This window comes from Ammospiza nelsoni, chromosome 1 (assembly GCF_027579445.1).
Source record: "Ammospiza nelsoni isolate bAmmNel1 chromosome 1, bAmmNel1.pri, whole genome shotgun sequence".
Lineage (NCBI taxonomy): Eukaryota > Metazoa > Chordata > Aves > Passeriformes > Passerellidae > Ammospiza > Ammospiza nelsoni.
The window spans coordinates 93621847-93649155 of NC_080633.1; the positions used below are offsets into that span (position 1 = coordinate 93621847).

Sequence of the window (27309 nt, forward strand, 5' to 3'; positions counted from 1 at the left end):
GGGAGCAGGCAGAGGGTCTCCCCAGAGAGAGGGGCAGAATCCTCTCCCTCTCCCTGCTGGCCACACTGCTTTGGATGCAGCCCAGGACAGCGCTGGCTTCGTGGATTGAGAGTGCCCACTGTTGGGTCATGATGAACTCCTAGTCAACCAATAGCCTCAAGTCCCCTCAGGAAGAGGTTTTGTCCTTTTGGGAAGGTAAAGGAGGGAAGCTGGTAATTGAAAATGTTTAATGCAGACCTCCTTTTTCAGCACCTTTTAAAGACCAATTCTTGTATTTCCCCAAATGCTCTGTTTTTATTTAACCCAGAAGACTAGAATTAAGCCTCAGACCAACAACAAGTATTCCTCCTCTTTCTCCTCCTCTTCCTCGTACTGCAAAAAGACCCTAGAAATCATCTGCAGGCCTCTAAAATTAGGTATTTTTCTCAGTTTAGCCTATTCTTTGTTCCTAGGGCAAATGTTATTTCTACCTCTAAAATTCTGTCTAAGGAACATGTTGTTTTGCTCTAACCTGACAGGAGATAACCTTTCTTTGCCACCTCCCAACCTCCACAACTCTTCAAGATATGCTAGAGAGTGAGGCAATACACCAACACAGATTCTTTTTAATACTGATGGCTGGCAAGTCAAGGTTCAGTGTACAATTCCCAAAAATCATGTGGCTTTTGAGTGAGTCACATCAGCAACATCACCCTTCCCTTTGCATTTGGACTCCTACATACACCATGGTTTGCTGCACAGCCAGAGTTCATTTGCAGAAGGTATCAGCATCATAATCTTGGGTCATGAAGAAACAGATTAACAGTTTGGGATCTTTTAATTGTTACAGTCATACTTGAACTCTTTGTTTTTTAATTGTTACAGTCATACTTATATGGACTCTGTGGAGTGCATGAAGCAAGCACTGAGGCGATCTGAGTGGCTTTGTGTTTCTTCCATCTCCAGTTACTTCTGATATTCCCTCAAAATGGTCTTTCTAAAAACCTCCAGAAGTTCACTTGCTGTTATCATTGTAAATAAAGACAAGTAAAGCTTTGGGTTTGTTTTGTTGTTTTCTCTCTTTACCTACCTCCCCAATTCTCTCTGGACTTAAAACCTAGGTGGCAGCAGAGAAAGAAAGATTCTGACTTGACTCACTCAATTACAATATGTACAGCTTTGCATCAATCATGCAAGGAATTATAGGGCCAATAGCCTGAAAGTTAGGGAAAAAAACAGAGTACTTTAATACTGGCAATTTCTTTAACATCAGCTTTTAACTTTACGTCAGTCGCAGAAAGCCTGTTATTTTTTATAGAAAGTTCTGTTTTCATTCCCCTCTCTCTTGTCAGCTGAGGGCTTGAGGGTAGGAAGGCCCCAAGGCTGCATTTCCTAAAACACACACACACACACCTGAGTGGGAGTCGAGTGGGTTTTCTTTACTGACAACACGTCAGCCGGGAGAGGGAGCAGGAGAGTGAAACAAGGTACAAAGCAGGCGCTGGGAGAGAAAGAGGTACAGCTCCTCAGCCTCAACCATTCCCTCAGTCTTTGTATCAAGTGAGGATTTGTCATCTGCTGCATGATTTAGCCTCTCTTAGAAGCTCTCTTCTTTCTTTCCTGGACTAGAATACTTGCTGCTTTTATTTCCCCCGTGTTAGAAAAGAAATAATGTCATATGTTAATGTCCTGGAAATAAAATTGGATGATTATTCAACAAAGAATCAGGTAACAGCAAAGGCTTGAGTAGTTCATATTAAAAAATATTTATTTTTCAGTTGTTCATGATGTGTGTCAAATTCTTGGTTACACCAAAAAAATTGTAACAAACAGCGTCACAGTGACAAATAATCAAGCCATAAGAGTGCAGTTTATTACAACTGTGTAAACAAAAAGAAATATTTCTGTAATGGCACTGTCCATGAACCAGATTATGGCATATAGAATCCCAGCAAAAGTCAAGAGAAACTTTTACAAAGAAAACAAGCCCCCAAATTGAAGCAGAGTATATATGAACCTGGCCAAAATGGCCCAATCCACATTTAATCAGAGAAAAGAGTGTCCCCAGAATTTTTGCTTGGCTTGTTCTTAAGGAAATTAAATCTTCATTGTTTTCAAGGCATCAATCCAGCACATGAAATAGTACTATTATTGAATAATATTAATAAAGAGCAAACATCTTTTAATTATGACAATGTGAATACCTCTACTGTTACGTTATTAAAGAAGATGAGATGATTTGCGAATGTTATTGCCTGTATAGCATGACACCTTTAAAAGATATTCCTTAGGAAATAAAAATAAGTTACTGAGAAACAAAATCCAAAGTACACCATCAAAGAAACATTTTTGTGCATAAATATCAAAAAAGTAGAATCTTATTTTTATGCAATGGAAGTAAACAATTTTATTATAATACAAGGTACATACTGTAAACTGTAGGATGCACTTTGAACTTAAAATATACTCATCTCAAACATATTTTACATATCAGCATCTAAAATGGGATTAAAAAATTTTAGGGTTTTTTTTTAGATCATGCATTAGTTACAGCTTGCTTGCTGGCCACAGTTTTGCCAGCAGCCTTTTAGTGTTCTGCAAGATCCTCTTAATAAAAACACACAGGTCTGAATTCCACTACATTTTACACATGTACCTTTCATACAGGAAGTTTTGCATGTGTTCCATCTGCAGAGAGTAGGGTCCTACAACAGCAGGAGGTAAAGACAGAGCAACTAAGGTACAGTTATTAAGAAGTATTGGACAGCTGGGAGTACATAATATAATTACAAGCTGGTATCTTCAGTTTCCAGAAAGCTATACATTTGTTTGTTCAAAAAAAAAAAAAAAATAGACATCCAACATGTGTTTACTCACATGCTGACACAGAGTTCATGCAAACAATTAAAAAAAAATGACCCATGTTATCCTTCAGAAATGCTGCTTATAGTTCATCCTCAAATAACCTGAGGTCCCCTCAGAAACAGCAGGGGCCTGATGTGCAGATTGACTCAAGCAAAATGTAATTGCTTCCTCCACACTGAGACATGAACAGAAGTATCAAACAGATTTCATTGAATTGGGCTTCATTTCAACACTATTAGGTGCAAATCCAGGTTCACCTGTCATTAAGCAATAAGACTACCTTAAAAAAAATAGTTATTTTCTTGGAGGAAGAACATTTTCTTCATAATAGCCCGGATTTACTACATTTCCAGCTGGATCATATCTAGCCACCACAAACGTTGAGCCATCAGTAGCAGATGCCTTTCCAACTCCCATCTTTTTTGTGTTCTTCCAAACCATTGCTGTAAAGTGACCTGAAGAAAGAGAGAGAAACGTAAACATTCCCTTTAGATACTAAATCTGTAACATTTCCTTTAACATCTGAGGTGCTGGGGGAAAAAAGGACAATAAACAGCTGCTTCTTTGTGTAACATGAGAAGGACATGAAAAGGAACCCTACCTGTAGCATTTTATCTTGAAAACCCCTAACCTGATTTGTTTTCACACTACTATTCCCGTTTCCATGTTCTGTATCCAAATAAGAACATGTAGCAGGAGAGTTGTGGAGGGAGTAGTTTGGTAAGTATCTGATGTAAAATTTGACAAAGATATCACAGTCTGTACTCCCTGCAGTGTGAACAGCAGTTCTGGGAGTGACTATTATTCATTTGCTTAAACTGCCTCATACTCCCCCATGTGTTTGCATGTGCAGCTCTTCAAAAACCCCACTGTTTTTGTGGCTTCTTCTACCTAGTTTAATAGCCACCCCCACATTGTTGTTCCCACTGTGCACAGGCAAATCCCAAAGTCAGGGAGAAAAGCGTCGTTTTCTTAATCTGAAACAAGGTCAGGTACCTCTCTGCTTGAGCATTATTTTAGGAACAACATTCATTTTGCACTAGGTTGTTAATATGCAGCCAACAACCTGTTCCCAGTCTCCAAATTTTAGCTGAAGTGGTCTCTGTGAGTGGAGTGATATAATTCAGCAGAAGTCACAGGTCAATGTAAACAAAAACACAGTACATTTAGTGAGACTCCTATGAGATTCCTATTCAGTATTTCATACAAATTAATTTACCTTAAAAATAAGTTGCCTGTTCAAAACTTTGAAGTCAAGGGAAAAATACAGTACTGAAAAAACCCTACAACTTTTGCTTATTTTCAAATTTTTCAGGTTTTTTTTACACTTTTGTCAGTTTTTAGCATATTAGTAGAAGTTTCATTTTTGAAGAGACAGTTTCCACTCTGAACTTACCTGTCCTAGAAGAAAACCCTGGGTTTTGAAAGCTGTAATTTTTTATTTCACTGTACCATCTGTCAGCCACATCTTTTCCTGAAAGACAAAAGAAATGTGCTGCAGAATCATGACATAAACAGAAAAGTATAGCTCACTTACAGCCTGGCCAGTAGGATCTTCTGTAACTTTTAGCTTGGAAGGTAATGAAGACACATCTCCCTCATCTTGGTTAAGTGCTCCTGTCATCAGGCTTATACATACAGCTCTCACCAGCTTCTTCTTCCTCTTGAAATGTGTTTGAAAATGCCTAAGTGTGCCAGGTTTTCTAAGCAAAAGTCACACCTGTGGATGTTTACCCCTTCCAGCTCCAGGTAACCCAAAGAAAAGTTAAATTTCTGATGTCTTTTTAGTTTCCTGTGTTCTCACCAACACTGAATATTTCTGATTTCTGAGTTCATTTCTTTTTAGTGGTTTCTACCTAGCACTAAAGCCACTGTGAAGGTCCATTTTGAGGCACTATAATCTGGGCTACCACAGATACCTCAAATATTCATTCTTAGGAGCTGCTTCTATGTGGAAGCCTGTGTGTCCAGCATTGTCTCATTCCACCCAAGGCTTTGCCTGACAACAGCTGTATGAGGACCATGACTACAGCCAGGGATGTAGCTCAGACCAGAATCTGGAGACGCAGTGCAGACAAATGTCAAATGTTACTTGTTTTCCATTACTAGTTGTTAGGAAATTCTTGTGCCAAACTCTGGGGGGACAAAAGGGGTCAGGTTTTTCCCTGAGAAACCTCAATAATTAAATTTCTGCTTAGCATTCCAGGATGTATCATCCACACAAGGCCAGGAGATTTCAAAGCAAGCTGCCAAAGCTGTTAAGCCTGACATCATGAAGAATGCTGGTCCCTGGTGGACTGCTGGCTGCAGAAGAGCAATGAGTCATGCTTTGCTATTTTGCAGCAAAAAGTCTTAAACCTGTGCACTTCTAGAAGTGAGACACTGTGTTAACTTCTTTAAACTTCAGTCTGTTATGACTGAAGTCAGCTAAAAGGATGATGATGTTAGCCTGGCAAGCTGGTTGTCAGAGCCCTAGCTGATAAGCAAATATTCAGTGAAATGCTATCTTTAGAGAGGTTTATGAACTTGAAGTACTATGAACTTATATGCCACACTGGTTGTTAGGAATGGTGCTTAGTAGAATAAATATTTTTTTTTCTACATAAAAGGTAACAAAATATCTCTTGCCTCCCAAAGTAAAAGTTTCAGGAATAACAATTGGTTCCTTCTTTTCTTGTTCTCCTTGCACCGGAAAAACAAACCCAGTAGACCTGTATTATGGTTGAAGTATGTTACACTTACTTATTTGTTCATTTCTTACTCACACTCAAGCTAAAATGAAGATTAAAAGAAAGTGCAAATAGTGACCTTTATGCAATACAAGGGGAAAAGAAAAAGCACATAGTAAAAAAACACACAACAAACCAATCAGATCTTGTTGCCCCACTCTAGATTTCATAGCTGTGAAGGATTTAGATGGGTTTGTGGTAAGCTGGGTGTAACAGAAGTACAGAAGGTGACTGGCAACATATCAGGCCTTATGAAGCCCATATATTCTACGTGTACTAGTGCTGAAGTGACTATACTACATAAGCAGGATTTTAGCAGATGTAGGACTGCATTCTCACTGCTGCCAGCTTTTTATTCCCTCTGGTAATGTATCAGTGGGATATGGTAGAAACAGTATTTAAACAGAAAGTCACCCCCACTCTGCTTACTGTAGCTCTGAGAAGTGTGCCTAGGCTGCGTGTGACAGAACTCAAAATCTCCATAATGCAAGTAATGCAGGGCAGATGGAAGTTTTGACAAACACAATATATCTTCATAATTAATTTGCTTTTAATTTAAAGAATACTATCATTTGAAAAATTGTTTGCTTTAATTCAAGGGAGATAGCAATGGCATCAGATAAGACTGCCTCAGTCCTGTATCTGAAAAACAATGAGCATAGTTGGACAGCACAGTCTATCATGTGTTAATTCCCAGATTTCAAGGATGAAAGCTTTCAACTGACTGAGGCCAGGCAGTTAAAGCTGAGAAGCTGATCACTATTCTCCATTTTTCACATGCAGGATCATTACATAGCATTGCTGTCACCATCCTTGAATTAAAAGAGTCATGGCCTCGTAAACTGTGAGAAAATAAAGACTGGCTTTTTTCCAGCAAAAGAGAAGGTCACCAAAGGACTAGGCAACTTTTGACAAACTGTGTCTTGAAATCATGTTAAAGAAGTGTCCTGTAAGTGAAGGGAATGAATGGTATCTGTCACATGGCACGGGAAGTGAGGGGGAATCCAATGTGGAAGCTATTACCTCATGAGAAGACAGGTAGGTACCTAGGGATTAAACAGTCTCTCTTTCCTCTGAAATACTTTTCTTCTGATTCTTTGCCCTTTGTAGAGCAGTAAACAGTGCCCTGGTGGGACACCAGCCAAACCAGTGTTGAAAGTGACAGCTGGCACATAGGAAAGCTGACCAAGGAAAACCCCTGTTTTGAGCCCAGTGACCTCCAGGCTTCCAGAGAGAAAACAGCACAAGGGTCATAAGTCACCTACTCCTGAGCAGGTAGGCTGAGGAGTGCCCTGAGCCTACCTGCTTTAGGAGCAACCTGCATCCTCAAACTTATTGTTTCAGAAAACTGACCATGATATTTCATTTACATTTAAATGTATTATGGAATAAATGATGCAGTCATATTTAGAGTCTGTTTGGATTGCTTTACAATGTTCTGTTGAAAACAGCTCCCCCTGCTCCCAAAGTTCCCCCAAAACAAAGGAAGTTGGTTGCTGTTCACAATGCTTTCCAGTCAGAAGGAAAAATACACAGAAAAGAAATTGCTCACATTCTTCATTCCTGATCAGAGCAGAAATGATAAAGTTTACTCCTCTCAAGAGGCACATGGATCTGCCCTGCAGTCGGAGCTGCAGCTTCTCTTCTGTTGCTCTGCTTGTGGAACTGATTAATAAATATTCTTCTGGGCTTTTTTATCACCCTTCCTCTTTGCACTGCTGTAAACTACACTCAGAGTTTCAACACTTTCACTATGGAAACACAGTTTGACTATGGAAACACAGTTTGACTCCACCCTTGTCCCAGTGAGAGGCAGCTCACTGATGACCTGCTCAGCTAGGCTTTCTAGATGTTCATTTCAGAACAGGCTGAATCTCACTCTAATGAGTTTCAGTCATGATGGACAATCTTGCCCAAGTGAAAACTTGCTGCAACAATCCTTGAACTAATGCCCAAGTATAGTTTTGCCCAAGACTGGGACCAGAACCAGCACAGTAGTTTGATTTTACTTACAGGAGCAACATGCTTGCAACGTGGCCACACTGACTGTGCCTCAAGCTTCCTTAGAGGGTCAGAGGAGTGACCGTGTGGGCTCAGTCCAGATGCAGGACTAACATAAATAATGTCTAAATAATGTCCCCCTTGTTAACAAGGGGTCACTGCATGTAAGCAGTGACATGGCCATACTCTGCATCTCATCAGCTGTGCTGTTATCTCATTAAATGTCATTTTTAGCTATTCTCCTGGGTGAGGAGCTCCATTCTGTGTAGATGTTGAGGGTGTGAATGCCAACCAAGGGTTGCAGGGACCTCTGTGTGGTGCCAGCAACTGGAGCACCAGCAAAGCAGGAGAGGGACCAGCTGGTGAGCAGGTGAAGTGCTCTGGGGGAGCTGCAGAAGTGAATGGCCATTGCAGGATGGGTTCTGGCCAGCAGCCAGGGACCTGTGTATATGAGATGTACTGTGCTGGTGACTGGAGTGGAACTGCAGCCTCAGGGTATGTCCAGGTGCAAGCTACTGGTGAGATCAGGATCCAGGGACAGCTATTGGGCAGACTGAGTGTCTGAACTCAGTTACTGCTGGGATCCACACTGGAATTATATTTCTATTTTATATATATATATATATATAAACATATGTAATTTAACACCATAGAATAAAAATTATATCTACTTTTAAATAATTTACTGAGCAATAGATACTTGTATTTTGATGTACTATATTAATTTACTTATATATACTCCAGTAATATATATTGGAACATATATTGGCATCATCTGGAAAAGGAAAGAGGAAGAGGCCACTGGTGCTGTTCATTTTAATACTGACTGCATCTGTTTGTCCTGCTCCGCACATAAACACATGTCCATGATATATGTGTGTTTGTGTAAGGCTGGAAACACATTCCCAGCCTGTGCAAGACTGGACACACATTCCCAGCCTCACCATTGGGAACACAATGCTGTGGCAGCCCTATTCCTGTATACAGCTCCCCTCGACATTAAACTTCTCTGGGCCCAGCCTGTTTCTCCTTATACCAAAGAAAGCTTAAATCCTCAAGTAATCCCACTGAATTGCCAAAAACATTGTAACAGAATCACACAGACCATATTTCTCTGCAAATGGGCAGCATCTTGGTGATCCACTTAAAAACTAAGTTTTCACAACATTCCTTCCACCAGTCTAAGGGGAAAGAGCGTTGATTTAACATAAACTCTCTCTAGAGTTCATAAACCACAGTGCTTCCACCAGCAACAGGGCAGGTTCTTCTCAGTCACACCAGCCATCCCAAACAGAATTCAGACATCCAGTGCTTGCCTGCAGCCCCCCAACACAAGAGAAATGAGATGAGGCACCCTGAAGCCTGACATAGCACAGCTGCCGAGGCAGGCTGCAGTCTCTGCATTAGTGGCAGATGACAGCTCACTTATTTGAACACAGACAAAGAAAAGTCTGCCACAGAGCAGTTCCTGCAGGACTGGAGGGAGGAAACAGCTGTCAACTCCTCTTTCTTGGATTACAGGGATAAACATATTTCTAGCAACAGCTTTAGGCTATGTAATTCTAAAATCCTGAATAGAATTCAAGGCATTCTTGTACCAGGAGAGAAGTCATATTAGAAGGCTTTATAGTTGAAAGCTTAAGCCTTCCTTGAAACAAGAAATGCATCTTCTGGCATTATTACAGAACTCAGCAAGAGCCAAAATAAACAACACCATCACTTTCTGAGAGAGAATACAGAGTATTCTAGAGGTTTATTGAGTCTTGCTTTATCTGGGAAAGAAACCAGAAGACACTGCCTGCCTTTGTTAAGCCCCTGAATGGATGTCTTAATCCAAATTTCTGCCTCATTGAGCAGGATACAAATTAACTATCCAGAGAGAACTATATGAGAAAAAGAGGAAGAATGAACCAACTCCACAGAGGTGAAGACGAAGCCTAGATGAGAAAATAACTTCCTTTGAAGAACTAGCTTTCTCATTCTGGTACTTTGAGTGATCCTGTTGCATTGGAAAAGTAGAAATGTTTCACAGAACAAAAGAAGATGTAGCTTAATTTGCTCAACATGGTATTTAATCCTGTGGATAAAAACCAGCAAAACTTCTCAAAACTGGAAAGCTATGTATGGAAACTGTGCATTGAAGAAAACAGACCACATCCAGAGAAAGGACACACAGACATTATGTAGAAGGATTTGTGTGTTATGTTTCCAGCTCTCTAAAAGGGAATTCTGTGGCTTTAACCTCAAGGGAAGGAGCACAGGCCAGTAACACAAACAAGAAAGAGCTAAGCTCAGTCAGTGAGTCATAGCCACTATGCAAACTCTGCCATACATCTGTGTTTTCCCATGCTGCTCCCAATCCTTTCCTCACACCCTTGCAAAGGACAGAATGCCAAATATGAGCAGATCAAATTGTATTTTTCCACCATGGGTTTCTTTTTCAACAGGAAAACTGGGGCTAGAGTTAGCACTTGAAGAGGAACCAAACAGCATCCCTGGGACTAAAACCCACTGAAATTTCCAGATCCTTCAAACAGAGCCTGCAGCCTACAGAAATGAGCTTCTGTTTCTTTGGGGCTGTGCTGGAAATTCCAGGGGTAGATTAGAATAAAGAAAGCAAGTGGTCACTTATAATACATCCCACCTGCTGTCCCAGCAGGCTGAGGCATGAGCCCTGCTCACTGGAAGGAGGCAGGAGGGAAGAGCCTGCTGAATCTCTCTGCAGTTGAGGGCTCACTACAGGCTGTCAGCCTGACCAAAATTCAGCTCCTGGGGCTCCCAAACCAAAGGCTCCCAGTTACAAATTGCATTTACAATCAGAAAATACATGGAGCAAAATAGTCTTCAAAAATGTAATAATGAAAAGAGCTTAAAGCTGTTTGCTGACAGAGTGGAAGATATTAGTGGAAGGACATTAGCCACTGTTACTTTGGTGTCCAGTCCCCTGCTTTTGCCCCCACAAACAGGAACTGCTGTGCAGTGTGCAAGAGACATTTTTCCACTTCCCTGACCACAGCTGGGCTGTGGGCAGACCTCTCTTTGGCTGAGACAAACTAAGGACAAAGGTGAAGTAGGGGCCATTGTCAACTTCCTTCTCTCCTGCATGGACCCACAAGCACCACTAAAGACAGCTCAACAGCAGGGACACAGGGAGCAGTGTGGCTGCCAAGTCCTCCTTCCAAAGGGACACACCATCACAGTCCCTTACGCCCTCTGTTCCCACATATGCTTCTTGCTGTCAGGACACACAGGAGACTACAAACCACCAGCCTGTCCCCAGGGAGCTTGGGCTGGGCTATGCTGGATACATTTTTGAAGCAGAGGAAACTCCAGCACTCTTGCTACCAGATACAACCCAAAGTACTTGAGATAAGGCATTTATCAGGTGTCTGTGAGACAACAAAAGAAAAGAGCTCACCTGATTGGTCATAAGATGCCCATGCTAGGTTTTCTCCACAATTCCCATTAGCAGACTCGGAGCTGTGCTTGAGGACTCTTGTGGTAGCCAGTTCTTCTGCATACCTAGCAAAGGGACACATGAGTCAGGGACCACAGGTGCAATGAGCAGAAAGGAGGAGGAACAGGAGGAAGAGAAGGATATGCAAGGAAGGAATTGTGCTGGAAGATGATGGGTTTAAGTCAAGTTGCAAAGCCCTGAGGACAGAGATGCTTTAAGGTTACATAGATCAATGAGTTAGGGAAAGGAAAAACACATTTTCCCTGTCTTTCATGAGCATCTGTATAAATTCCAAGAAGGGCCTAGGAGAAATCAAAGGGCAGATTCCCTTCCACCACATTTTAACCAGCACCTGGAAATCCAACGGCCATCCCTAGCCACAGCTGCCAGTGGAAAGGGAAGTACCTACAGCAATTGCTACAGGTGCCACCTCCTGTATTTCTAGGTCACTCACAGGAGTAATTTAAATGTTCTCAGGGAGACTAGAAAAAAAAACAGAAGTGGTAATTCAGTCAAAGCAAGCACAAACCCCCTACATTTACAAATGAAAGAAAAAAAGTCAAATAGAAAAAAAGAGCAATGTACCAGGCAACAAGGTGGAAGACAAGGGGATCACATGGAGACTCTGACAACAACTGTGTAAACCAACACAGGGATAAGCAGCCCTGTTTCTATAGAATTTGACATGTGTGCGAATGTGGGATGTATTTTATATTCTTAGAACAATAGGGTTAAGAACAACATCATGGGTAAAGCAATTACTCTGTTTATTCAACATTGGAAAGGCTTCAGTACAGAGATAGGGAAATTGGAAAAACCATTTGTTATTTCTTATAGTGGCAACACAGAGTCATCAGGTCATAGATTTAAAATTCGAGTGAGACAAAGCTCTTCTTCCACACTGTGGAGCAGAACTCATTTCCACAGGACAATGCAGGCACCAAAGCACATGTGAGTTTGAAAAAAAGAGAGGCAAATTCAGTGTCTGGATGTGGGGAGGAATCTTCACAGCATATTAAACAACAGCAACAAATAAATGAGGATACAACTTACTGCTTAGGAAAATGGTAATTTCCAGGATAAATCTGTAATTTCCAGAAGAAGATAATGGGGGAAGGATCACATTTGTTTTGTCCTCCTACTCCTTCCCTAATCGTGAATTACTGGCATCTGCCAGAGACGTGAATTTTGTACAGCTGAACATTTTGACCCAAGCTAGCACTGCAGTCATTAGGTTCTAATTTCCTTCTGCCCTAATCCACCCACCAAAACAAAAATAAGAGTAATTAGCTACATCCATTAATTTAGAAATAATGAAAACTTGTCAGTTGTCAGTTTGCTAGATCCTGGACTAGAGGATCTTTAGATGCTATCTCTACAGTCCTGTAATTTTCCTCAGGACCCTCATATCCCAAGTTAGAGGCAGGACTGAGACTAAGTACACATTGCAGGTGGATGAAGCTGCCAGGGATTTGAGACAAAAGGTGATTAATCCACTCCAGCTCAGGCAGCTGAAAGCATGAGATTTTCATCTGAGATCATCACCCTATGCTTCATTACAGTCAGAGATAAACAGACACCTGCTGAGGCTGACTCATCTCATGTTAAAGCAGGAATCCAATAGTCAGTTCACCTGTCACAATGACTGGGCCTGAAAATAGTAGGAAACATACCATTTTCAACTCAGGTAGAGAAGTACAGAAAAGCACCCAGAGACAAAAGCATCCAAATACATACCAACCAAGGTCATATATAGAATATACCCAAAGAAAAGGTGAAGTTCTTCTTTTAATTTAAGAATATGCAAAATCTGTCTTGAAAAATATGAGATTTCTTAAATTTCATGTCTTTTAATTCTTACAAGTTAAGTTATAGACCTCAAGCAAAGAGAGGTTTCCTATTGTTGTTCATTGCAGCAGGGCATCAGCTGAGACCAAAGAGGGTTGTGAAGAATTTCTGAAGGATCTAAAAATACCCAGCAAGGGCAACAGCACACTCAGAGATAAATGTGGAGCAATGCATATTTGATAGAATAATCTGAACTATTCATACAAGCTGACTTGTTCAAACTGAGTGTTGCACTTCTGACACTCAACAAGTGCTATTGACAAGTCAATGAAATCTCTTCCTCACTGTGAGCATGAAAAACAGAACCAAAAAAAAGAAAACACTTAGAAGAACAGAAGGAAAGTCCCTGCAGATTACAAGGTTGGTGAATGAGTCACTAGCATTCCACGTTTTAGAAATACTGTATCCAGTTATAATGGTGTCTCAAGGAAAAAAAAAAATGAAATCACCAAGATTTCAGCAGGACTAGATTGTCTCCTACAGATGACAATCTCTCATCTGACAGAAGTGGTGGTGAAGCATGTTTTAGACAATTGCCCTCTGCAGAGGACACCTACCAGTGCAGACAGATGTGGTCCACATCTGAAAAAGGCTCCAAGAAAGATTTGTACAGTTGTGACCACATGTGTCCATGTAACCAGTGAGACAGAGTGAAAATGAATTTCTACTACTGCTATATGATGGTAAAAGAGGGGATGAAAGAGTAGAGTCCCACACTTTCTACTCAGTAAGTCTTCACTGGTTATCAGCATGTCAAAAGGCAAATATCTTTGCAGTAAACACAGTCAAACCTAACAGATAAAAGTGTCACAAATCTCAGAGAAAAGAAAGGACTGAACTCACTGTTGGGCTCCTCTGTTTAACTTCTTGCAGAGTTTTAATGGGGGCACTCCGTGTTTCTTCCTGTAGTCATTGTGTACTTTCAAGACTTCTTCAGCAAATTGTTTGGAAGCTGAAAGCACATTAAAAAATTGGAAAGGTATGTCAAATACAGACATTAGTGATAACAGAAAAAGCATACTCTGAACCCAAGCCCTGGTGCACGCTGGACAGAAGAACACAGGGGTACCACCGTCATTACCTGGCAGCAGGATGAAAGGAACCACTGACTTCCATCCAAAACCAAACTCTGACAGACACTCCCATTGGGAAGCTACAGACTCACCAAAGGTTGGAGAAAACTGTGATCATTACTGCTTTCCTCAATAGCAAGGTGACTTAAGGTTAGTCAATCAGTGTGTCAGTTTAAAACCAAAATCAGTTTGACTGACTTTCATTTTAAGCTCTCAGTGCACTTCATCACCATTCCAATTTCAGAGTAAGCAACAAATGACTCCTCCAAGGAGATGCATTAAAAATGCAAATGATTATCCCATGCAAGAATTGTCTGTATTAGTCAGGGCACCACCTAAAGAGAATGAAGATACTAAAATGTTTATATTTCTGCAAGTGTTTGGAAACATGCACCATTCTTCTAATTAATTTTATAGTACAAATTCATAGAAATCTCAAAATGCACCTTTATTTAGCTCAAGACAAATAAATGTTCACAAACAGGAAGTGGTAAGGAAAGAAACAACCTCTGTGGCATGGGTTTTTATATTTACTAATGATTCATCAGCTTCATTGCTGAATATCTCAGTTAGCATGACTACCATAATTTTCCTTGTAAGGCATTTGGGAAACCCAAACAGATTCTATGACTAGAAAGAGTTTCCTGTTATTAACCTTAGATTTCTCAACTTCCTCTCACTACTTGATCCTGACAACTAAAATCAATCATTCTCTGCTATATTATATTCTCTTCCACTGTTTTTAATGATGCACTTTCTCCACAACAGAGCTGTCAGTTTGCACATACTGCCCCCAGAACTTTTTCCTAAGGTGATTACTCAGCTTACTCTCATGCTTTAGGCTGCTCTTGGAGTTCTCTCCAGTTCCTCAATAGCACTGGGATAATACAGCAGCCTAAAATAATCTCAGTATCCAATGCACACAAGAAAGCCATTACAGTTTCATGCAGTACCTTAAATCTTTTGAACACAGTCTGAAGTTGGGTTGGCTCTTTCCTGATGAAAGTGTCATTGTGGACATATATCTAATATATTCTCCATAACATGCTTTCAGGCTCACTTTTTTTGTATCCGTTTGTTGGTAGAACACAGAAGCCCTGTTGAACAAGGTGACATCTGCCCACCACCTTCCTCCTCTTCAGTTATCCCTCAATTTTGTGTATCACAAGTTGCACATCATCAGGAAAACAGGCACCTGCATTCTGGTATTCAAACACACAAACTCCTTTTTGCTAATGAACCTGTCCCATCAATCTTGTTACCATTGCTCACAGCTCGCCGATTCTATCTGTGAAGGGTCCTAAACCTCTCATCTGCTCTGTTACAGAGGTACCAATTTCTACAGCATCTATTAGAAGTCACTGAGGAAAGCAAGCCTACCCAATTCACCCCCTTCCCTAATGCAGAGGGTTCAAGCTTCCAACAAGGAAATGTTAGGACAGCCTACAAATTAAAGACACTGAAAAACACAGCTTTGAAAGTTGCATCACATACTCCAGACTACTTTTTTTTCTCTTGAGACCATGCGAAACTTGTGCCTATTATCACCTAGACTTAATATCTCACCCACTCAGCACTGAAATAGTAGATAAACAATCTGACCTGCAAGTATGGAAGTTTCTATCCAAAAAATTAGCTCTCAATGACAACATCAAATTGAAATTCTAATTTAAAAAAAAAAGTCAACTGAAATACAGATTTTGTCAGTGCTTAGTCCATAGATTAACAGAAATACTGCATAATGTAGCTCTGTACAAACTTTCTGCCTTACAAAGAGTAACAAGTCATGGACAAAACTGAGTTGCTTCGAGCTGCAACAGGCACTGCTATGCTGTCCCTGGAGAGCCTCCATCCTCCCTTCCCCTCAAAGGTGGCTGCTATAGAAAAGCTTATCTTCTGTGACTCAAGCTCATGTGCTAACCACCTCCCTCTGTACAGCTCTTCCCATGCCTGATGATGTGTGCAGAGGGACGCCCAAGTGCCAGATATATTTCAGATTTGTTTCAGAATGCATGTTAAGTTTTTCCATTTTACCAGTGTTCCATACACTGAGAAGCCAGGCTTTAAAAGTGAGAGTTAATGGGAGTTTTCAGGCTCCCACCCAAATGGGAACAGCTTCCCAAACAGCTGTGGAGACATACTTCTTTCCCTTCATGTAAGCTGCTTAAGCTGCTAGAAAAAATTATTTTCTACGGCCAGAGAGTTAAGTTTGGTCATGAATCATTACACACCTTAATAAGTAAAACTGAAGGTATTAGATACAGTTGCTTGCTCCTCAATATTCAATTATTTGCCTCTATTTCTTATTCTTCTGGAACATTGGCTAAGATAATGGCAGCATGTGACGATGAAATTGTAGGCTATGATGTGGTACAGAGCATACCTTACAGCTGTTATGCTCCTGGACTTCCAGGTTCATTGATCAGCTTTGTGTGACAGGGAAAAATAGGCAGAGGAGTCTAGGTTGCCTTTTCCCATCACATTTGTTTTTCAGAGAATTCTATTTCTCTATTCTTACTGTCTTTAAACAGTGCCAATCTACTCAGTCTTTCTTGCATGAAGAGCTCTTCATGCCTGAATCCATATACCTTCTTGTTAGAGCTGTCTTCTCCTGCCATTTCTACTTTAGTTTGGGCACCAAAACAGTGGTGACTTACCCAAATGTGTGTTCCACAACACAAGCTGCCCTGCATCACCTTTGCAGCTGTCAACTGCACCTCCTCCACTGCTCTTGTGGAGCCACAAGATGGTAACAGTGAACTGTTCCACAAAGCATCAAATTCCTACACAGCAGAAATGCTGTGGGTAGCCTTTACCTCAGCACTCAGGACACACAGCATTATAGCAGGCACACACATGACTAGCAAAACAAGCATATATTTTTATGCCTAAGTATCCACCCTGGTGACTCAAAAATGAGCCCTGTATCAATCTCCAGAGGAATTGTTTCTTTTCAGTGCTTTTTGTCCTATTGTTTATGGATTAATTTTCACTGGTAATGTTTTACTTTCCATAAATACTAAGTTTTTCTATTTAGCCTTCAAATAATTAATATATAATGCTATCAACAAAAGAGAGTTGGGACTGTTCAGTCTAGAGAACACAAAGCTTTGGGGAGACCTTATTGTGGCCTCTGCTTAAAGGAGGCTTATAAGAAAGACAGAAGCAGACAATTTATTATGGTCTGTAGTGATAGGACAAGGGGAAATAGGTTTAAAATAAAAGAATTCAGGCTAGATGTATGGAACAATTTTTTTATGATGAGGGTAGTGGAACAGTGGCACAGACTGCCCGGAGAGGTGGTGAATAACCCATCCCTGGAAACATTCAAGGTCAGGTTGGATGGGGCTCTGAGCAACCTGATGTAGCTGAAGATATGCCTGCTCTGGGGTTTGTATTACAGGACCTTCAACAGTCTCTTCCAACTCAGATTGCCCTATGTTACTATGAAACAAACCTCATTCAGAATCCTACAGAGAAAGGTACCATTATGTCTGTCTCAATCTCTCTTTGAATCATGACAGAGGCCTCAAAATTTTCACCCAATGCATACATTAGAAGTAAATTGAGATAATGACCCCACCTTTCAATCTTCCCCCAAAAATAAATACCTAGAAATTTGCTCTTCTATTAATAGGACACTGCATGTTACTTCCATGGTACTCTTTCAGGCCCACAACCCAGGCAGAAAAAAACTATCTTGCTTCCAGCCAGGCCAGGGCTAATTTTTGCAATAGCCAGGAGGGAGCACAGCTAGGACCTGGAGATTATTCTCTATCACCTCTCATGATTTTCCAGGAATGGGAGAAGGGGTCTCATCCACGTCAAGGTAGTGTGGCACAATCAGCTATTTTAGGTTCCGAGTGGTAGTGAGCATTTGCATATGAATCATTCACCTGTCTTGTACATTTTTCTATTAATATTGTTGCTGTTTGTTTTCTTCCTGTTTCCAGTAAATGGTTTCTCATTGCTGTTTCCAGTAAATTGTTCTTACAAGTCTTTACTTTTTGTTTCTACAGTTCTCCTCTCCAGCCACCCATGGGAAGGGGGAGAGGAGATTGAGAGAGCAGTGCATCATTTGGGGAGGTTTCAGCAGGAACTCTAAATTGGAGAAAACCATGCTTAAACCACAACAGAAGCCAAGTGCCAGAATACATAGAGAAGAGAGATGCAAAGTAGATAGAAAACACATAAAAGGTAATTAAATAATCATTTAAACACTGAGTTTAAAGCTCTGCTTTAAAACTGAAATCCCTTCAGACTTCCTTGATTCTGCAGAACTGCTCTACTCTACCCTGGAAGCAGAAGTGGGTTATGGAATAAGAATGCAGCAAATACAGCTTTTAGTATGCCCAACAGATTTGTGGAAAAAATTAATTGGAATGAGAAGCTTTAGGGAACTGTAAAGTAACTACATCAAAAAGTCCTTTGTTACTGTCCCAGGTAAGTGATACTTCTATTGTGACAAATGTCTCAAAGCATATTCACTGACTGGAAACAAACAAAAATCTCAAGTAAAAGAGATCCCAGCTTCTAAAGACCACATTTGCATCTAGACTCTTCTAAGAGAGCTGAGTATTAATCTTTACCCACCCTGGAAATGTAACTCTCTGGAAAGCATCCCTAGCTGAATCCTTCCCACTGTGAGAATAGCATTCCTTCTATGGAGAAGTGATGGATGTATAACTGATATGAGAAATGCTAAGAAGACTGTCTATGTTCCACTGCACTTTGACTCAGCACTTTGGCTTGAAGCCACAAATGCTTCAGGGTGGTCTCATGCTGGCTGGGTCTGCAGCAACAGGGAGTGAATGTTCCGTGCTTCTTTCTCCACATATTTAACTGCACTTTCTTGCCCCCCTTTTGGGACTGTAACATCTTCCAAGACTGGCTCTTAATGTTTGATGTCATTTAGGAAAATGGATCTGACACTCCAATTCATGAATTATTTCCAGCCATAAAAACTGATCTCCTCCAGTGTTAAACTCCCTTTTTCTTTAACATAACTGGCTGATTGCTTGGAAATATACAGAAGAAATGAAACCATGTATAAATCTGGAGGAAAGATTTAATAATACTATGTTTAGAAAGTATTGTATCCTGGGTGGGGTTTCCTTGTCTCCTTTTACACAATCAAGAACTCAAAAAAGGGGCAAGGTCCCCATCCTATACAATAAGCATTTATAAGAGATATCATAATTGCTGGTACGTGATTTCCCTTCCAACCTGAGTTATCCTGTAACCTTACTAAAAGTTAGAAGAGAAAGTACTGCTGATGGAAGTTAAAGGAATTGGGAGCTATAATTAGATACCAGTTTAAATGGGAGTAGTTTCCTGGAACATTCCTATGTTTGCTGCTCAAAATAGCTTTCTCTTCAGCTCAGGAGATCCTTCAGGGAGGAATTTCTGTGATCTTTCTCAGCATCCACTTTTGCCTGAATTTGCTCACACACTTGCTTATCACTGGGGTGAGCTTCAGGACAACAGTGAGATGTCTGAGTTAACTGCATTGATGGACAAGGACCCCACTCATTTCAATATCTGGGCTTGCTCTACAGCAAACTGGTAACTTAATAACCTTGCATTACCTGAGCCACACAATGTAACACACTCTTTTCCCCCACACACAATTTGGGGCATGTGGCCTGAGAATATGAAGCTGTCAATGCAATAATGCTTCAATGACATTAGTCATGTCACTATTTGATTGCAAATCCTATTCTTGCTATAATAGACAGTGCTGATTACTTCCTCACTTAAGGCCTTTTATAAACAATGAGGCAATTGACTGCCCTGATTAAAAAGGAACACCTGGTAAACTGGAGGCTGCACAGCTCTGAGAGGCAGCAGAGCCTTCTGTGATACAGACATTTACAAAACAAGCAGCACTAATCAGCAGTCTTGTGGTCTTGAGCACTGACAGAAGCAACTTTTCACTTCCACTGGAGGCAAGGGTGGGAGGAGAAGTCCTTGCCTTGCAGCTCCTGTCTCCTCCAAACTGACCAACAATCAAAACAGCCAGCTCCCTTCCATGGAGCGTTCATCTTACATAAGGTTGGAATTGATTGCTCATCATCTCCAGAGCAGCCAGTCCTGGCTTTGCATGAAAGAAAATCAAGTGTGTTGTTTTTATTACTGTTCTGCCAGGAAGGACACCTGAAGATTGTAATCATGCCACACAGCCACAGAGACAACATTTGTAGGCAGCTAATGTGTATGCTGCTATCCCTTTCAAAAAGACTAAGGAGACTCTCCCATCAGAAAGACCTCCTATTCTTAATTCCAACTGCCACAGAATTCCTAGGGCACACGCACTTCCAAACACAAAGCCACAAGTGACCTGTTTATGTTAGAATCACACTTTGCAGGAGAAGCAATTCATGTAATCTTCTCTATCTCTTCTCTCCCCAGTGCTGTGTCTGCCTAGAGTTTATAATTACAGAAATTTATTGAAGAAAATAAGGCACAACTATATTTATTAATGAGTAACAACAGACATCAGTTGTTTTGAGTAATTGTACAGAAGTAATTGAACTGAAATTGAATCATTTTTTCTATTCATATTTTGGATGCTGCATGTTCTTATGCTCTGTAGATGGACAGAAACAGACACAACCTTGTTTTTACCCAGTGCCAAACTCATTTTCCATAGCACTGCTGGCTGTGTGCCAACCAAAGTCTTTGGAAAGAGAAGAATTTTGCAAACAAGAATCAAAGTGAGATAGAGCAATCCCACATCTCCTGGGATATGCTCCTGCATTTTACACCTCTACCATTCATGTTCTATCATGGCTTGGGGTAAGCATACCTGAACTAGTTTTAACCTCATCGGCTCCAATATCCTCCCACCTTGCTTTTCTGCCAAGGACGTCCAAGATAGCTGTGGCAATGCTCAAAGTATGTTTATTTATGCACCTCCCTGAGGCATGGAAATACAGCCATGCACATTTCTTCTGATCACTGATGTGTGTGAACACACCCATCCAGTACCCAAAGTCAAGCAGGGAGGCACAGAAATCTTTCTTTACTCACATATACAATCAATTACACCACTTGTTTTTTAGCCCTCTGCTCAACAGGTTAAACTCTAGCTCTCACAATTCAAAAACTTTCCAAAAAGGTATTTATTTCAAAAAATCACAGAATAATAGAACTGTTTGGACCGAAAGGGACCTTTGAAGATCATCTAGTCCAATTCTCCTGCACTGAGCAGGGACACCTTCAACTACACCCTGTTGCTAAGAGCTTCATCTGGCCCGACCTTGAACATTTCCAGGGACACATTAACTGTTTACAGTGACCTAAACAGGCTCATATTGTCTTCCTACACAACACCCCAAACTCCTACCACCTCCTCTCACCTACTTGCACAGGAGCCAGTTCTGCACCAGGGAAATTGGGCCCCTGCACAGCCCCACCTCATCCCCCTCTGCAGGGCCACCCAGCCCAGCTCTGGCTGCTGTTCAGACCTTCACAGAATGGGCAGAACTTGCTTAGATCTGCCTGTAAAAACAGAACAGAGATAGACTCCAACTTATCTTTCAGAGAACAGCATAGCCACTACAGAACGAGAGCTCTGACATAGTCTTCTGGCCTGCTGAGATAAATAACAAACAACAAAACAAAATCAAAATACTTGTTTTTTCATACTTTTTGTTCCTGCACATAGAGCATCAACAGAAGCAAATTCAAACCTAGGCAAGACAGACCCTACTAACTGTATGGATAGAAAATGCAGGGTTTGCATGTTTCCGTCTTAATGCTCAATCTTTTTTTAAAATTTTTTTGTTAATGTACAGCACAATAGCATTGGAAACCTTGGTAGGTATCTCAGTTACTACAGACCATCACATTCTATCTTATTCTTCCTGAGCCCTGCCCACTTGTTTCAGTATTTATCTGCCTTGAACATGAGGAGCTAAGGGTACAATCTACCAGCTGACAGGAGCAACCACTCTTGCATGGGGGGGCTGCTGCATTCTCCTCCCCCACCAAAACCCTGATGCTTCAACAGACAGGTAAAAATTGGGCTCAGAATACTGCCAAAACCTGACACATTCCAGGAAGACTTTTTTTTCTCTGCTACTTATTGAAGTTGAACCCAGCAATCAATGTCTTCTACATGCAACTGTAGATGTGGGACTAAGAATTGAATTAACTTTGGTATTGAAAAGTCATTTTCCCACCACACCTCCAGTTCAGCTCTGGTGTAAAGAAAAAGACAGTAACTTGTGTTGGCAAGTTCTGCAAATGTCCCAATGTTACCAAATGCAAAAGCAGAGTTTCTAACAGTTCACAACAATCCATCTTCCCAGTCCTGTAAAACCAGCCAGCATAACTGTCTCATTTTGGCAGCTTGGGAGTATCTGATTTCTCAGAAAGCAAACAGGCCACTTGCCCAGTATGCCTGTATTTTTGTCATGACCTGCTATGGCTGTCTCTTACCAGGATGCTGAATACAAGTCAGCATTTCAGCTGAAGATTTAGCTCGTTCTGCAGAAAACACAACAGTCCTTTTTACTGTACTCTGAAGATGCATCTGAAGAGTTAAAAACCCAGCACATGCTTCTAAATGAGATTAAAACCAGCATGGAAAACTGCATTGAGTCTGGTTCCTGTCTCTTTTCCTTTTCTCAAAACCCTTTCTCAGCCCCTCTTTGGTTTGTTTTTTTTTTTTTTTGTACTGACTCAACACGCAGAGCAGTGGGTAACTCCCAGCCCTTTCTCTGGAGTCCCGCCCACATTTGTCGAAGTGGCAGAAAAAAGGAAAACCAGCAGAAAAATACAACAAAACCAAATTCTGTAAAATGATTGCAGTATTTACTGAGCCCGACCTTGACACCGTCTGCACACACTTGCCAGAGTAAAGAGAGCTATTCCCCCGCAGGGAGCGAGCGGGACAAGCTCCCTTCCCCCGCGAGGTTGAACCCGGGGGGAAGTGGGAGAAACAAGACTTTCAGCAGCCTTTCCTACCACCATCCCGGCCTATTCAGAGACTCCCACTGCTCAGCAGAAATCCACGTGCTCCAGAGCGGAGGAGTGGAGCTCGCAGCCAGCTGCTCTCCTGAGCATCGCCTGCAGCTGCTGGCAGGGATGGATGTCCCCCGTGGGGCGAGGGCTGCCTGCAGGACCCCGTCCATCTCCGGCCGCGCACAGCTGCAGCGGGCTCAGAGCCCTGCCAGCACGGCAGCCTCAGCAGCAGGGCAGCCGAGAGCTGCCAGCTCCCCATCCCCTCCTTTCCTGCAGAAATACTGTCCCTGTCTTCTTGGTTAGAGCTCTTGGTTAGAGCTCTCTGCCTGCATCTCCAACTAATCCAAACGGTATCTGAAAAGATAACACCTGGGGGAGGGCAGAGCGGTCTCTGAGTTTGGCTTAAGTTTTGCAGGAGTTATGACCACGGGAGGCATTGTCTAACCCTGGCAAGGAAGTTTCAGTATGAATTTGGTTTCATCAGCCTGTAGCTTTCAGGGAAGAAAGCTGAGTCAGAGATGCTGATGGTTTCAACACTCAGCTCTATCCAATGAAACACAGAGTGCTGTCTCTAGCTCTGACACTTGGAATGAGCACTGCTTCAAATATAATCTAACACCTAGTAATACAACATTATTGGAGAGCTTTTACCAAAGAACTGAGATTTCCAACAGCAGGTTTCTTTGTGTGGGGATACTTAGACTTCAAGAGAGATTTACCAAAACCAAGAGGTTAAAGAAACTGCTAGCTTATATTAAAGTAGTGGCCCCACTTGTCATGAATTAGAGCATCCTTAAATAAGCCCTTCAGGAAATCTCTGCCTTAACCTTTCTGACCCAGAAGAGGAGCAAGGAATCTGTTCTGAGGACAAACAGATCTGTCATGCAACCTATTACACCTTCGTGTACCTCAGTACAGAGAAACTTGCCTGCATCGCACCTTTAGAGTACTAGAGTGGGAACACATTTTGTATTTCACACAAAACCCAGAGGAAGCAATACCCTGTGCAACAGCTGCTCTCCCCATTCAAAGGCAAACCACACTGAATGATCTCAGACAGGAATTTGAAGACTTCAGTGAACTAAAAAGGGCAGATGGGATTTAGTCAATAAACCAATTGTCAGGACAGGATCTCAGTTTTATGATTCATCTAAAAATATTGCACACAGCTCAAAGACAATAACCTGGACCTAGTTTAACATTGGTTTGAAAAGCATGACACAAATAGAAAACATTCTTAACACGTACCTAGATCTCAAGTTCTATTTGTATAACCACTTAAGGATGCTAACATTACCCAAGCCTTGGCAAAGGGAGTTTCTGGTCTGCCATTGTTCCTAAGTTTGTAAAAATCAATTAATGCACAGCAATACATGTGCAGGGGGAAAAAATGAACATGGTAATTGCCTTATGACTGTTTCAGCAATTTTCATGCATTAAAACAAAAGGAGATTTTTATTCCTTTGGGGATTGTGAGATGCACAGTGGAGCATCTCTACTGCTTTTGCCCAATGTGCTTTGCTAATGCTAATGTAATGTCTACACTGATTTGGTGTTTGTACTTCTTAGCATGGGAAGTGCTGAACTTGATACTTCACAGCAACTATGCTTATTTAAATTGTTATAGGGTTATTTATCCCAATCTAGCTGTCAGGATATGAGGCCAAACCCACCCACTGGCAGCTGGACTTTGCCAAAAAAAAAAAAAAGCAGGTGGTTTGTATGGACTGGGTATCATACTAGTAAGCCCTCTACAGTCATATTTGCAGACAGCTCTGATCTCATCTGTTGGAATCCATAAAGTTAGAGGGTTTTTAGGAAATGGTTAAAAAAGTATAGGCCTCAGACTGAAGTTTCCCAAGCAGTAGAGCATACGTGACAAATAACAATAGGCCTCTGTAGAATTGGCTTTTGGATGGCAACAAGGTTATTTAATGTATATCTTAGAAGGTTAGCATGAATAGAGCTCGGTTCTTTGTCTCTTATGAACCAGTCTCAGGCCGCTCCCGCAGCGCCTCCGGGGCCGCGCCCGCAGCTCTCGCGGCAGCCGGTGGGCCGGGCCCAGGACAAGCGGACCCCGTCCGAGGGGCCGCCCGTGGCACCTCCCCAACAGAAACAATCGCGGACCGGGCTCGGGCCCGGAGCTGCCAAGGCCGCGCCCAAGGCCCCGCTCAGGACCCCGCTGCGGCCGCGGGGAAGAACGATGGCCCTCACAAGGCGGCATCGGTGGCAGCTGCTCCTCGGGCAGGCTCTGCCACGAGCACGAGCTCCGAGGGCGCCTCCAAGCGGCCGCCGTGGGACCTGCGGGGGCAGCTCGGGGACCGGCTGGAGGCGCTGGGCAAGGCCCAGGAGCGGCTGCAGGGGCTGGACAGCGAGAAACGGGAGCTGGAGAGCAGCAACCGACAGCTGAGAGAGCGGCTGCAGAGGGAGGTGGGCAAGAGGGAGAGCCGGGAGAGCCGCCTGTGCACCAGGGTCGGCTCCCTGGAGCTGGAGGTGCCTCAGTGCCGTGAGAAGCTGCAGCAGAGCCGGGGCTGGGTGGAGGCCCTGGAGGCCGAGGAGCGGCGGCTGCAGGCGCAGGAGCAGCATCATCTAGCAAGCTGACCTTTAAAAATAAAGAAAAATTAAAAAAAAAAAAAGTGCACCCATGCGGAGGCCCTTTAAAGTGTTACTCACACAAAGATTTTCCTTAAGTTTCTCTGAAGAGGCCTAAAGTTTTGAGTTAATCAAGTACTAGGTTTTGCTGAGCATGTCCCTATATGTGCTGTTCACACACAGGACAGACAGACAACATGCCACTAGGCTCTGATTTGTGACAGAAACAATGCCCTAAGAACAAGAACAAAAAGTCCCATCCAGTTTCACAGCTGTTTCAGAAATTCAGGACAGTTTTTTTACTCGTGACCTTAACAGGACAAAGGCAGAGAAAACCCGGGGCACTGAGCACTCCCTTCTGAAGGTCTCTGGCTCCTTGGCAGCTTTGGAGAAGTCTCTCCAGCCCAAACTGAGCAGGGCACACAGACAGCCAGCAGCAGTGGGGAAGGAACCAACAGCACATGAAGCAGCAGCAGGGAAAGGCTTAAAGAATATGTGCACAGCTGGGGAGAGACTTAGGAGCTCTGCCCGCAGTTAAATAGTAACCAGATCTTACATCTAAATCCTTCCGACAGGAAGGGTGATAAAGCTTACCCCCCTCGAAGCATCCTGCAGCTTATATGCAAGGCTAATAAGTTTTGTCCCACAGCAAGACACAAAATAACTTTAAAGCTACAGGATTCATAGCCATTTTTTACAACAAAGCAAAAGTACTTTAAGTTACAAAATACAAACTTTACCAAGTTGTATATGAAATACAACTACCTCTACATCGTGCAGGCTGAGGAGGGGGGTCGCTTTTCCTTTCTTTTTTTTTCAATCCAACCCTTTGTCAGGGAGAAAGCTCCTCCCAGGCAGTACCATGCACAAATGAAAGCAGCCTTCTCCGAGGAAAGCCACTGAACGCTTTAGCAACGCTTTCCAAGCACAAAACCAGGCATGGACTTTGTGCGAACACACAGCCAACTGCACGAAGGCATTTGCTCACCTGATTTCCCCATGACCAAGTGGGTTTCTTTTCTTTTTTTTTTTTTTTAATTTCACCTGCGTCCTCCTCTCTTGGGTGAGTTTTGCCGCTAAGTGCCGGGATGAAGTGTTCGCAGTTTCAGCTCAACTTCTTCATTCGCCTGCGACCGCTACTGGAGAAAAAAAACCCCAAGCAACTCAGCAGCACGAACCCGCACCGCCCCTTTTTGAGCGCTGGAATAAGCCTGCCCATGCCTTTATAAGGCATAGGGACACCGCTCTTTTTTCATGAAAAGATCCTGGTTAGGGTCAGGAGCTATTTATCCTCCACAGTAACCAAGCAGCTCCAAAACACCATATGTTTTCACATACCATTTTAGCTTAGTAATCACATCTGTCTTCTGATAAGAGTAGGCTGTGAGAAGAAATTCTGCTGACAAATAGATCTGCTGCCACAGTGGGCATAGCCCATGGGGCTCTCATACAGCTAAATGATGTTGAAGTTTTACCCACCTGCTGTACGTGAAGTTGAAACAGAAAAGTGATAAAGCACTCTGAAGTATAACTACATTTGTATGTCTGAAATGAATCACTTCCTGCACTGTTACAACATAACCTGTAGAAGGTATTAGTAAAATAAGATTTTGCAGGTTAAAGAGGAGCTGTGCTGATGGTGTGTTTCTGTGAAAAGCATTGGAGGTGAGTATGTCTCATTTCATCTGTGTAAGCACGCTATGCCACTGTTATCTACACTTTACATCAAAATGCCTCAAGTTAATCTGACAAATATTAACCACTTTAACTACAGTGAACATGATACTTTGATTTA

The 27309-nt window shown here is 42.1% G+C and overlaps 1 protein-coding gene across 4 annotated transcripts; it reads right to left on the reverse strand.

Annotated features, from left to right (window-relative positions):
* Window positions 1-1721: 1721 nt before the first annotated feature.
* On the reverse strand, window positions 1722-27162 carry GLIPR2 (GLI pathogenesis related 2). Of its 4 annotated transcripts, XM_059483349.1 has the most exons (5): window positions 26503-26653; window positions 13723-13831; window positions 10993-11096; window positions 4241-4318; window positions 1722-3299 (listed from the first exon to the last, which is right to left on the reverse strand). In XM_059483349.1, exons 1-5 carry the CDS (start codon window positions 26513-26515, stop codon window positions 3139-3141), a joined length of 465 nt encoding a protein of 154 aa, XP_059339332.1. In that variant the 5' UTR covers window positions 26516-26653; the 3' UTR covers window positions 1722-3138. The 4 variants fall into 4 exon arrangements, with proteins under 4 accessions (XP_059339332.1, XP_059339302.1, XP_059339312.1 ...); XM_059483319.1 differs by lacking the exons at window positions 1722-3299; window positions 4241-4318; window positions 10993-11096; window positions 13723-13831 and adding exons at window positions 24822-25524; window positions 26994-27162; XM_059483329.1 differs by lacking the exons at window positions 1722-3299; window positions 4241-4318; window positions 10993-11096; window positions 13723-13831; window positions 26503-26653 and adding exons at window positions 24822-25524; window positions 26280-26471.
* Between the last annotated feature and the right edge of the window lie 147 nt (window positions 27163-27309).

What these genes read in the sequence shown, in the direction of transcription:
- GLIPR2 (XM_059483319.1), bottom strand. Translation starts at nt 25,511, where the DNA reads ATGATGCTGCTCCTGCGCCTGCAGCCGCCGCTCCTCGGCCTCCAGGGC.